The 13801-nt window shown below is 30.4% G+C and overlaps 1 protein-coding gene across 8 annotated transcripts in view; it reads left to right on the top strand.

Annotated features, from left to right (window-relative positions):
• Positions 1-9241, top strand: part of LOC148239296 (uncharacterized) — a 67346-nt gene extending 58105 nt beyond the window's left edge. For 3 of the 8 annotated variants that reach the window (XM_088187815.1, XM_088187739.1, XM_088188046.1), the window contains 5 exons: positions 4496-4626; positions 6430-6594; positions 6666-6756; positions 6822-7151; positions 7638-9241. In XM_088187815.1, coding sequence (XP_088043941.1) covers positions 4496-4626; positions 6430-6594; positions 6666-6756; positions 6822-7151; positions 7638-7963 — 1043 coding nt within the window. In that variant the 3' untranslated portion in view covers positions 7964-9241. Of the gene's footprint in view, positions 1-3362; positions 3587-4495; positions 4627-6429; positions 6595-6665; positions 6757-6821; positions 7152-7637 lie in introns of all 8 variants that reach the window. The other 5 variants (XM_088187590.1, XM_088187511.1, XM_088187891.1 and 2 more) reach the window with 2 other exon arrangements.
• Positions 9242-13801: the final 4560 nt, after the last annotated feature.

Raw genomic sequence — 13801 nt, 5'->3', positions numbered from 1 at the left:
GAAGGTCATTGATTTTTATTATAAGGCTAATCAATATTCATTGTCCAGAAATAATAAATATTTAAGCACTTGCTGTACCGCAGACGGTTTTGATTGATTAATAGTCTCGTACAATTCAATTTGTTTAAATTTACTTTTTATTTTCATATCGCAACACTTGGTATCATATAGTTTTATTTCAGCATCTAATGTTTCATCTTTCGAGTTAAAAAAAATGTATGTTTATATCCATTCCTTAAGTTAATCTATCAAAAATGTCACCTCAACAATGAATAAATCAACAGGCGCCAAATTTACGCTTCGAGCTCCCGTTAGACGAGCACCTTCATTCAATTTTACGACCTTGGCATTCTCGGAATTCGGTCCATTGTGTTTTTTAAGAAATTTCCCTTTTTGCAGGTACTCAATACACCTGACGCGTCTGATCGCTTTATCGGCGACACGAAATTGGTTTAAGCAAATTGAGCTCGAAAAAAAAAACCGTCGACTCAAAGAAAAGTATAAGTGGTGGTCTATTCTTATCGACTTATATGTTCATACATACATACGTCAATGTTTATAATAAGGAATTTACCGTTTTTACCTCATAAACATACATGATCGAAAGCTTGGTTAGAACAACTGTTAACTGTAATTTTTTTAATTTATTTCTAGAGCGTTCAAAATTTTATCGCTCTTGTATGCGTCGCGCATTTTTATTGCCGTTTTGCTAATTTTGCCTTTTTTGTCGCTTAGCAATTTAAAATGCGCGTTTTGCTCGGCAGGAAGACATGGAAAAACATGTTGTTTGTTATCAGCGCTCCACATACTCCACACTTCCTCTCTCGAAGTTGTGTCGAGCATTTTTAACTGAACAATTATTATAAATATCTATAATAGTCGCTATCGGATAGCTTTGTATTCGGTTGTCGTACTATGAATACAAATAAAAAAAGCGAAGATAAGGATTGATATACATATGATTTAGTAATATGAAACGTGAAGATCACTAAATCAATAAAACTCGAGATCAATCGTATCAAAGTTGCACCAAAAACACAATAAAATAAATATAAAAAAACATCTATTTATAAATATATAAATTGAAACTCGATGTATCGTAATTATTTATAAGATAAGCGAGCTAGCATATTTTGCAGTATGTAAACATTTCTTAAATTATTAATGACACATACTCAAACAAGATAGTCATAAATTTCATCGCACTTCCATAGAACACATTGAAACTGTTAGTTTTAAGTTTATATTAGCAATGTTTATATTGCTTCTACATCGGATCAAGAATCAAATCAACGTGGTGTAACATTCTATACATTTATATTTGTATAGCAAAATCTTACTGCTTATTATTACTTAAATTAAATAAACAAATTTTTAATATTAAATATACGTAAGTATATTTTACATAAACTCAAAATCATTTGTGAACTATAAAGTAGTTTTGTTAATTATTATATTAAGCAGAGACATGTATTATTTACAAAAATATAGCCTAAGTCAGCGCGTGATTCCAGCAGCTCGGTTTTTTTTCTTGAAACAATAATGGTTTTAAAATGCTTATTTTGCATTTTTATACCTCACGCTTGTTGTTGTAATATTGTTATATTTATATACAGTTAATTTAATATATGAGATATTTCTTATTAAATACATAAGTTTATTTTTATTAAAATGTTATTAAAGCGCAAACAAAAATTGCATTCACAAAAACTGCAACTATACATCGAAAATTCCGAAAGATGTTTGCATACGAAAAAATTCCGTACATGAAAATAGGAATATTTAAATTGAGTATCAATATACAAAGCAGGGGTTTTCGAACCAGTTGTGTTTGAGAAAACTAAAAATTCATTCTTTACAATTGAAATTAACTGATTTTTAATAAAAAACAAATTATTTTTAAAATAAAATGCAATAAAATTAATAAATTACTTCGTAATGGTAACAACACTTTTATTTACTGTTTTATATTTTAAAGTTTTTATCATAAAAATAATAACTTGAATCAATATTTTTTTTAATTTATTAGGAATAAATTATACTTTTATCTCAAACTTTAACTTTTTTATGAATTGTGAAATATTTTTAAAACATTAACTTATATATTTATATATTGCTATTTAATTTTAATAATACTGTGCGCAATTATCTATGTTCACAATTTTTTCTGTACGCAATTTTCGCTGTGTGTAATTTTTGTATTCGCAGTTTTCGTGTGCGCAATTTACGTTTGCCCAATAATCCGCTCACCATATGTACATATAAAAAATCGGTTCCAAGACAAAAGCTTCACGGACTTTTGTTCCAACGACAATACGTCTACTACAAAAAATCTACACGACATTTGATCCACACGCGAACATTCCAAATATAGATGGTTGCGCATGAAAAAATTCCACATATAAATATAGGAATATTGAAATTTAATATCAATATACAAAACCTAATCAGTAAAAATAAAAATTCATAAAAAAATATTATTTAGTAAAAATAAAAATTTGTACTTCACAATTAAAAATATTATTTAGTGAGCGATTTTAAATAAAAATATTCTACAATAAAATTACTAATTAACATCGAAATGGAATACTTTTATTTGATGTTTTATATATATATTTATTTCTTACCATTCAAATTCTTGAATCAATATTTTGTTGAATTTTTTATATAAAATTACATATTATTAAATTTTAATAGTATAATATTATTGTACGCAATTATCTATGTTCGGAATTTTAGCTGTACGCAATTTTCGCTGTGTGTAATTTTTGTGTTCACACTTTTCGTTTGCCCAATAATTTGCTCATTACATGTACATATTAAGGACGGAATAGCGTAGTCCGTAACGTCTCAGACTAGTAATTCTGAGGTTGCGGGTTCGAACCCCAGCAGCGGCACCCGAATTTTTATTTATAAAAAATGTGCTATTATTAAAAAACCGGCCCCAGCTGCAGTGACATCTATTGGTTATAAATTATATTACACATAATAATTTATAATTATTAATATAGATGTCAGCAATTCCCAGACTTTTAGTCTGGTGGTTAATATTTACTTGTAGGTATTTATTATATATGATTGACTTACTTAATTGATACAGATTGACCCCGTTGTAACGCATTGGGCTTACGCCTGTCAGGTTACAACGTATAATTTATTAATAAAAAATAAGATTTTGGTTAGCTTAATGAAGATGTAACTATTCATGATCAATCTACAAGATTTGCTTTATAAGTTCTGAAAAAAATGCTTTTGCAGTTCGGTGTATAAGAATGTAGTATCAAATGTTACATCACGTTGTTCGATCGATTCACCAGTAATTAATAGATCAAATAAAATAAAAAATGTTCTGCGTCCAAAAGTGGAAATGTCCGCCGAGTACTTCAGCGAGGGGCGCGAGTGTGTCAACTGCGGTGCGGTGCACACGCCCCTCTGGCGACGCGACCGTACTGGCCACTACCTCTGCAATGCGTGCGGCCTCTACCACAAGATCAACGGCGTGAACCGGCCGCTGGTGAAGCAGCCACGGCGGCTGGTACGTGTGCGCCACCAGGGACTAGGCCCGCGCCCCCAAGCGCCACCCGATGTACGGGACACTCGCCCAGCTCTAGCCGCTAACTACTTACTAACGCGTACCACACACAAACCACACCACCACCATACACCAGCCACTCACGATCCACGCGCGGTAGAAGCGCAGTGGCGTGCCGTGGCGAAATAACGACTGGGTCTCCATAAAAGCGATGCGGTCGCTCTTTGAAGACCCTTGATAGAATATAACTGAAATTTGCTTGCTATGTGAACCTAATTGATCCAATGACAGTTGAAATATATGTGACGAGAATAATTAATATCAAATAAGTAAAATTATTCTTGCACTAAATAATATATTTGCCCAATTATAAACCTAATTTAATTTGAGACGCGTACAAAATTGTTGATGTATGAAATTTTAATCTAAAATGTATATTTTAAGAAATTAGATTGATAATTAAAAATTATGAAGAATATAATCAAAATTGGTTGGAAACGCCGGAGAGGGAAGCGGCAGCGACATACGTGTTGCTGTTGATACCGCACTAATCTACGCGTTGCTGAGCACCGCATCATTGGACCGATGAGGGTTATATACACATCTACGAAGCAAATTCCAGTTACATTCTTACTAAAACACGGAGTGTAGATTCAGCGTCTACGGCACGGCACGCCACTGTCTTGACACACACCCCCGGCGGCCGCGACATATGTACCTCTTCTCGAACTTTTTAACACTTAACGGAACGTACATACGTCGATGATCCGAGGGCGGCTTCTTGTAGAAATCCTCATTCCTGATTGTACCGAGCGGCCAGAGCGGGGTGCTTAACGTGTCGCGAGCGCACCAACCACTACCCCTAATATCATATTCTTTTTTGTTACCACTCGTTGATGATTGTTGATGATTTTTTTTTTTTGAAACTTTTGGTCACGTCGTTTTTCGTTTCGGTTGTTGCAGTGGCCGCTGTCCCCGGCGGTACAGTAGGTTCGGATTTCTACAAGAATATCTACACATATAACGGAGTTGCGGCCCCTCGGCCGTCCTTAGCTCCGACGCCCCTAGAGGAGACCAAATCCAGCCGAAGATCGGTACGTGACAATGTCGAACGACCTCTAACAAACCTAACATAGATAGATTGGTTCCCTATATTTTGGAGTATGACCCAACGTTAGTGGCACGAGCACACCGTAGCGGTGCCGTTCTGCGTGACGCATCGGTGTACTCGGGCCTTGTAGTTTAGTACGCATAAAAATCTAATTAAAATAAGGTATATAACTCACCTATTGTAGTATAAGAAGATTAAAATATAATATAACAATTTCAATTTTATGACCCCTATACGCATTATACCGTTGAATTTAATTTTAATTTAATGTGTAACATAAAAAAAGTCCACTTTAATATAATGTGTAACATAAGTTAGTTGGGATATAATTTTTATAAAGAAAATACAATTAATTGCTGAAAAAAATAATAACAATAAAAACTATATATTATTAAAATAATATTATTGTTTCAGTTTTCAGCAGTTTTTGAACTAATATTGAAGTAAACTTTAAATTAAAAAAAAATTCTCATATATTCTCCACATTTGTTATTATGTATATGTACTTTATCTAATACATTATTTTTATTAAATCTGGCTAAAAATAATAACATATAAACAATAAAATAAATGTGACAGTTTATATAATAACTCTGTTACTATTGTTTACAATAAAATTAATACTTTCTAAATATTTATTTATTCAAGTTCAATAGCATATTTCTTAATTATTACAATTTGTTTGCAGAGTATCTTGATATATTTTCAATACCATAATATTACACTTACTCATGTCAATTTAGATCAGGGTCAAAATCCAATAAGTTGGGAAACAATTATTTATTACCCATCCTCTCCTAAAAACAAAGCATGTACGTAGTTTTCCAACGAAAGTACCAATCAGGTACGACTGACGTGACTATTAGCGCTGTTGTTATTTCTAAGTTATATTTAATAAATATTTTTTCTTTCTAATTGTTCAACCGACGATTAAAAGCACATTTGCTCCCGACTTGGCCGTTCGTTGTGCAACATTCGGAATTCAGTTAAATGTCGTAACCATTATCGTTATCAGTGTCTCGGCGTTGATCTCCACAGTATTTTTAATCGTCTCCTCTTATCGCTAATTGTCACAGATGTCAAATTAACAAATTATTTATTAATAACATCTTATACTAACAAAAATATTCATCAATTGATGACTTTTGAATTGCACGCACTAACATTTATGGACCATTAACCGTTGACTGAATAGCTTTTTGGTAAGATCGCTGATTTTTAAACATTACATATACTATATATTCACACCATTGCTTTTACTAACATATAATGAATTACGTACGAGAATTATATTAAGAACTTCATTATTAATTATATCAATTGAAATTCTCGATCGTAATTTTATTAATTAGTTATTCTAAATTATTTATTCGGTCAATCTTGTTACAACAATATATAATAAATACATATATATTTGCCACTAATTCATCATTTTATTTAATAAATTAATATATCGTCATTAAACTTCATTTAAAAAATATGATAAATTTATTTAGTTAATATATTGGTTATTTTTAATTCATTTATATAAAAAAATAATAAAAACTTCTTTAAATTATATATTATGTTATAACGAGATTGTGTTACATACAATGCAACTTAAAAATTAAAATATTATTTAAATTTATTTTATTACTATTGTGTTATAATATTTTTTTTATTTACTATAGTTATTAGCTTAGATTGAAATATAATAAAAAAGTTGCAGTGTATGTCTTAGAAAAGTTTATTTTAATTTTACATTACAGTTCACAAAATTTTAATTTAATTTTTTTATGATATCTAGCATGCTTCTCGTCGATCTGGAATGTCTTGCACTAACTGCAATACTTCCACGACTTCGTTATGGAGAAGAAATTCTCACGGAGAGCCTGTGTGCAATGCATGCGGATTATATTACAAACTACATGGAGTCAATAGACCATTGGCAATGAAGAAAGATTCCATTCAGGTATGTATTTTAAGAAAAAACGAAAATTAACAATTACATGATGTTAATGAATATTTTATTTTAATTTTCAGACACGCAAACGCAAGCCTAAAGGCAGTTCTAAGACTGAAAACTCAAACCCATCCGCTGTTAATACTGCGTGCGCAATTAAAGTTGAAAATGGTATGTTTCAAAGAATCATTTAAAAAACATGAGTTGCTATATTAATACTATATTATTTATTTCAGTACAAGATGAGCTGCGTAGTCTTCAAGCTCAAGTCGATAGCGATTACATGTACAATCGCAATTCCTATCCGGTACTCTCACAGTCTCCGAGGTCCATATCTCTTCATTACTACGAGAACAGCGATCATAGGGAGCCTCAATCCACTCCATCGCCGAAGAACCAGGCCTCTCAGCGCCATAGCGTTTCTCCTCAGGAGACCAACCATCTGGACATCTCTCATCATTCTGGTCTGCCTAGTATGGAGAATTCTCCCCATATTGTGCAGTTGTCTCAGCATATGCATAGGAATTACATGCAAAACGAGAGCCCGACTCACATGAGCTTAGCAGGTACTTTCATGACTTTATGTATTAGTTCTTAATTTTATTTAAGTTTAAAAAGTCCATTTTTTAATATTATATTACATTCATTCTATTAAAATTTAAACTTAGAAATGCAAAGTCACGTTACTTTTAATTTTTATTATATTATCTAAATTAAGATTAAGGCTATGTCTTATGGGCATAAAACCGTAGAAGACATCTGTTTTTTTACATTTTTTACACAGGTATATTTTCCAATTAAGCACGAATAATACGTATTGTATCTGTAAATCGGTTTTTATATTAAATATATACAGAATTTAAAAATTTGATTTATATTGATTTTTTAATATTTAATTGATAGTTTTATTAATGAAAAGCAAAAGTACTTTATATAATATTGTTTATTTTAATTCTATTAAAAAATTTATTCTTTTTTTTTGTATTTAATTAACATTTAAATTAATTAAAATCAAAAGTTATTTTTTATAATATTGTTTATTTTAATTCTAGGCGTGCACGCTGAGCAACATCTTCTCCCATCGGTGATGAATAACAACATTTTGTCTAAAGAGATCTCCAGTATCCACAACAATAATAATAGCGTTCTGCATCATCATCATCCTCATCACCCAGTCTTGGTGATGAACAATGGATCTGGACACCATATTCACGAAGAATCTGCCGCTCATCATGGAATGCTCAACGAAGAAGATCTGAATGAGGATCTGGAGGATCATAGACGCGATGGAGATCATAATTTGATCCATCACTCTGCGAACAGTTCTCCTAATGATCTCGGAATGGAAAGACCAACCGTCGTCTCCATCAGTAGTTAAATTTTTTTTAACAAAAATAATAATAAGTAATAATGCATTTATAAATAACGTTAACAATCTTAATAATATAACTGTACATTCAGGAGTTAGCATTTAACTTTTTTGGTACAATTTTCATGGTTATGTGTAACTATTGTATAGATAAATGTTAGTGTAATCCTTTCTTATATATTTTCATTAATAATTATGACTTTTTATGAATTATTTTATTAGTTATCAATAATATGCCTCTCTTTATAATTTCGAAACATTTCACACATTACTCGTTCCTTCAATGTGTATATATATGTCATTCATTATTCATCTGAAAGACATGTTTTATTGCGTGATGTTTTTATTTTAATATTAAGAGTTTTAATTTCATCAATTTTATGTTGTATAATAATCGAAAATAATTTTCATTCATTAATATAGAGTTAATTTTTTGAAATGTAAATATGTACTAATTCTAAGCATTTAATTGAAATCCATTAAAATATAAAAAAAATATACATAATAATATTAACGAGGCGGCTAGGCACCAAAGTTAAAATATAAAGTTAAAAGTCGATTGCAATGCTTGTAAATAAATTAATATAATCAAACCAAAGAATATTTCAATTTATGTAAAAAGTAGTGCATTCACAAGTAATTTTTTTATTTTAAATTCTTTTATTATACTAATGACATTGCAATTTTAAACGTACTTTTTTAATCATTATTAATTTAGCAATCATATTATAATAAAATTGATTTAGCGATCTGTAAACAAACAGTTCCTATTATATGCTAAAATATTTTTAAATGTTGTTCTAGTGCCAAAAAAAAAACTCCTCACTATAATGCGTACCTGTACTGAAAAAAACTTAAAAGACAAATATGTAAATGTTTTTGACGCATTATGATTTATATTTAGGTGTATAATTTCTCGTCCACGTCATGGACTGAGTGAAAACTCTAATCATTGTGTGTTACTTTAGTGTTTGTAAATATTTTTACGAGACTATTCATGTCTATTGTATCAATTATCCATACGCATACATTCCAGGGTAGATCTTTTGTGTATATTGCTCTTGTTTGTTTTAAATGTATTTTTGAAATATTTTTTTATATGTACTATTTTGTGTACATACTTGCATGTATGGCTGATCGATGTAAAGAATCTCAATTATTGAATGTGTTGGTAATAACAGCCCTTGTTCGTTTTAGTATATGTTTTATACAAAACATATATATATACACATGTTTCGTATGAATCTGTATATATTATAAATTAAAATAAAGTTATAAATAAAATAATATCTATGTTTAAATGAATTATCCTAATAATCTATTAATTTATGCAGTTATTATCACAATAAAAAATAGCGATGTGTATCGAAAAATATGCGAATAACCTAATAATAAATACTAAATTATATATCAACTGAAATTACTGAAAGTAATCTGGAACTTTGATTAAAATGATATGAAAATAAGTATTTATGGCAATACAGTGTTTAATAGTTTACTTGATTTAAATATATATTTAACTGCTTTCGTTTTTTATAGCTTATATATAGCATAATGATTGGTTACCCGCAATCACAATCGCACCAATCATGGACGTCGATTATTAAATTCAAAATGGCGTCGTTTGATTGTCATCTACTTTTTACACACCTATGTGTGCCTCACGAGTTTCAGGTGTAATAAACTATTTGTTAACGTGATGTGTGATGAATCATAGTTTTCATAAGTAGTGAAAGGTTATTCACTATATTATTAGGTAATTCAAAAATGAAACAAAAAAATCCATTTTATTGATTCAAAATATAATTTCTTTCTAAATATATAACTTTCACTTTTTTTATTCCATAAGCATAACATGTTGAAGGCTTTGACGCAAAATATTCCGATAGCCTTTTTTCACGTCGTCTGCATTTAGAATTTTTACGTCTATGAAGTGTTGCATCAATCAATATAAATGCTATTCAGGGGTTAGGAACGTCATTTCAGCTTTTTTCAGGGTGGGGAAAAATTTGGTCAAAAACTGGTCGTGTTTTTAATTCGAGTGAAGTCAAATCCTCCACCTGCCCCTCAAATCCCTGTTTAGAATCCACGTCAAAGGCAATTAAATCGTGCCTTCGAATATCTAGCGTTCGTATTGAAACATTTTTTTAAATATTACGAATTGAATGAAGAATATCTAAGCCGAATTATGACCCATAAAATTATTTATGGGTCAAAAAACTAACAAATTTAAAAATATAATCTGCCGCTCCTATTGAGTATGTATAAAAGATTCAAAAGGAGTCCGAAGGACACAAAAGATGCTACTCTAAATTCTTACGCGAATGTAGTCGAATAAACGTGCATATAAAAAAAGGTGTGTAGATTAATCCTTTCAACGCCAAGCGCATGATATGATGCGCAACTAAATCTACTGTCTAACGCCAAGCGCATGATATGATGCGCTGGTTAAAACCTTCGTTTTTTAAAGAAACGGAAAGGTAAAAGTTGGCAATATATGTTTTAAAAATCAGTTTGAGTTCCTAGTAAACGATTTCAGTGATTTTATTTATAGAATTTGCGATGAAACAGTGGTATATATAATTATAAAGTCACGCCTTAATTTTAGTCGTTTGTATTTCGCGCGCGGTTTCGATCGTGCTTCTTTAGACCACTTTTAGGGTTAGCACAAACGCATCGCGGAAATTGGTTTTTTTATACTTTAATTTATGAATCGAAATTAAATTATGTCATCAATATTTTAATGATAATTGTGATTTGTAAATATATTTATACGTTATTTCGACTGTTTTAATATTGTCAACTGTTTTTGTGATTGGTTTTTATTGTTTGTAATAATTAAATAATAATAATAATAATTACTATTAAATACTTATTAATAAATATAAATAAGATATAATTAATAAAATATCAATATTAACTCTTAGTAAATATTAAATAATAATAATAATAACAAAAACGATTCCTTGTTGTAGAATCATTTTATTTTACTTGTTCTATTATTTTATAATTTATTTGTAATGTGTTTATTTATTTACATTCAATTATTACCATCGTGACCTAACAGGTTACCCCAATGCGTCACGATGGTCGAAAAGTTTATTATTTATTGTATATATATGTGTGTGTGTGTAATATATATTACATATTCCGCCTGGAGTGTAGATATGTTGCACTCTTGCCGGTCCCAAGCCCAGATAAAGGAGGAGGGTTTCTATTATGGAGCAAACCAACCAACGTGGATAAATCCAAATAGTTATGAAAAAATCACAAAGAAATAATAAATCCGCCCCGATTCATAATGACCTAGACCATGGTTTCCCAAACTATGCTCCGCGGAACACTGGTGTTCCGCGAATCCAAAATATGTGTTCCATGGAGCCTAAATAGATATTTCACAAAAATTTGGAGTAAATTAAAAGAATGAACATATTATACTTCATAATGAAGGCGAAGATTTTAGTACCTAGAAGTTGGGTACAGCAAAATAAGCTAAGTGTTCCGCCAAAATTTTCGGATTTGCGAAGTGTTCCGTCGCTCAAAAAGTTTGGGAAACCCTGACCTAGACGATTGAAATCTAGATAAACGATTGGACTTCAATTTCGGAAGCTGGAATGTGCAATATTACAACCTGGAAAAATGCAAACAATAGCGGAAGAAATACTAAAACTCAAGATATATCTAGAAACCCTACAAGAAATTAGGTAGAAAGGCCAAAACCGATCACCGGTTGTAGTGCCGTGGAAGAAGAAGAAGAATATGTATATATTATAAATTATACATATAATTATATATAGTTAAATGTAACATCGTATCTTGCTATCAAGTTTTATTATTTATTATTTTTATATATAAAGAAATATGACAACCTTCAACAACAACCAATTGCAAACACCATTGATCAAAAACAAACGGTTTGGTTATTAGGGTTATTTTTGTGTACGATATATGTGATATTGTATGCATCAAAGAAATCTTGTCGATTTGTAAATTTTTATAACAGGATGTAGGTCAGACGAAGAAAAAATGCGTTGCAGATTTATATATTAAAATTGTCTCAGTGTGAGCATGACCCTGCTTGTCGTTCGCTTGTATAGTGCCGTGCGCGTGCATGTGTGTGTAGGTGTGTGTGCGCGAGCCAACACGCGGACCGACCAATTGATTTAGTTCTGTTCACTTTATATTTCCAACAATACGATTAAAAATGTTTGTTTATTGATATAATTAGAATGTTTAAATTATGTTAATCATACATATATAATTTTAAAATATAAAAATTGAGTATTTTGGCTGTAATGATGTGTTAAACAGAGTAAGTAGCCAAAAAATTATATCGCTAAAAACGCATGGCGTACAGCGAGTAATTAAAAATTTACCGGTCGGCGGTCTAAGGGTTAAGAAGAACCGTTCACGTATACATATTTAAAAACATATTTATAGGACATCGAGCTACAGTCCCATGATCCATTAGCCTCTGGATTCGGTGATTATTGCGCAAACGAAAATTGCGCACATTGAAAATTTTAAGCAACAAAAACTTCTGATTAAAGATGATAATATACACATTTATGTATTATAAATTAATTATGTAAATATACATATATAAAATAAGGTCTGTGTGTATAGCATACGTTAACATGATTTAAACTTAAAAATATCATGTTTTAAAAATATTTTTCTAATATACAGTAATTAACATTAGTATTCATTTCCTATAATTACACAAATTTTTATTTAAAAAAAGAGAAAAGTCAAACAATCGTGGAATTTTTGTGTGCGCAATTTTTGTTTGCATAATAATCTGGTCACCGAGTCATTGCTACCCCGCCCCCCCCTATCTCAACGGCCATAGTAGTAAGTTACATTATTAAAAACGAACCTTTACTTTGGGAGATATTTACAGATAATTTTGGAATAGCATCATTACTATATTCTTATGAATTCATGCGAAATTTACAAATATAGACATTATATTTAAACAGGATTTAGCACAGCCATTGCCACAAGACAGTGGTGTAGCTATGGGGGGGCAGAGGGGGCGGGCCGCCCCGGGCGGCACTTGCTTGAGGGCGGCATATTCGCGATGGGATCGTCTAGTGTGGTTCTTAACCCATAATGCACTAAAACATATATAAATCCACGAATAACAAGAGCTTAATAATAACCAGATTATTATTTTAAGAAATACTGATTTTATGACCCTGCAAAAAATGTATGGGGGGGAGGGCAATTGTAAGAATCGTCCTGGGTGACACATACCCTAGCTACGACATGCCACAACAGCTTTAATATAACGCTTGTTTGGAAACTATTTTTGAAATATTTTTGTAAGAGAAGGTAAGATAAAGCCGCATAAAAAATATTTGTAATTTAAAATCATCTTTCTTTGATAAAATTAAAAATAGTTTTTTCATATTATTGTAGGCACATGAACACAGCATAAATAAATTAAACTCGACTATAAATTATGTAAAATTAAAATAAGAAACGTTTATACTATTATAAGATCAATTATGCGAAAAAATATACATCTTCCGATTGATTATTTAGTATTAAAAGCAATATAAACTACAAAAATTTTGAAGAATTAAATATAAAAGTAATTTGGCAAATATTTGTCATATTTTTGCGTAGAAAAACTATATAGATAATTATTGATTCTAGACGTCATATTTATGCTTCATACAGTATAGAGAAAAGGCAAAAAAAGTTGTCAATGAAGGATTTTAAAGACTGGTTATTAAAGTTAAGATAAACATACAAATAAATTTCAATCTATCTAAATTTTATCTTAAATTTTATTAAAATTATTTTTTTCAATATCTAATTATTTTAATGTATCAATAA

The sequence above is a fragment of the Plectrocnemia conspersa genome, unplaced genomic scaffold, assembly GCF_051122295.1.
Source record: "Plectrocnemia conspersa isolate PC_06_02 unplaced genomic scaffold, ASM5112229v1 ptg000001l, whole genome shotgun sequence".
NCBI lineage: Eukaryota > Metazoa > Arthropoda > Insecta > Trichoptera > Polycentropodidae > Plectrocnemia > Plectrocnemia conspersa.
Note: the sequence above shows the minus strand (reverse complement) of the source record. Positions and strands in the feature narration are given on the sequence as shown.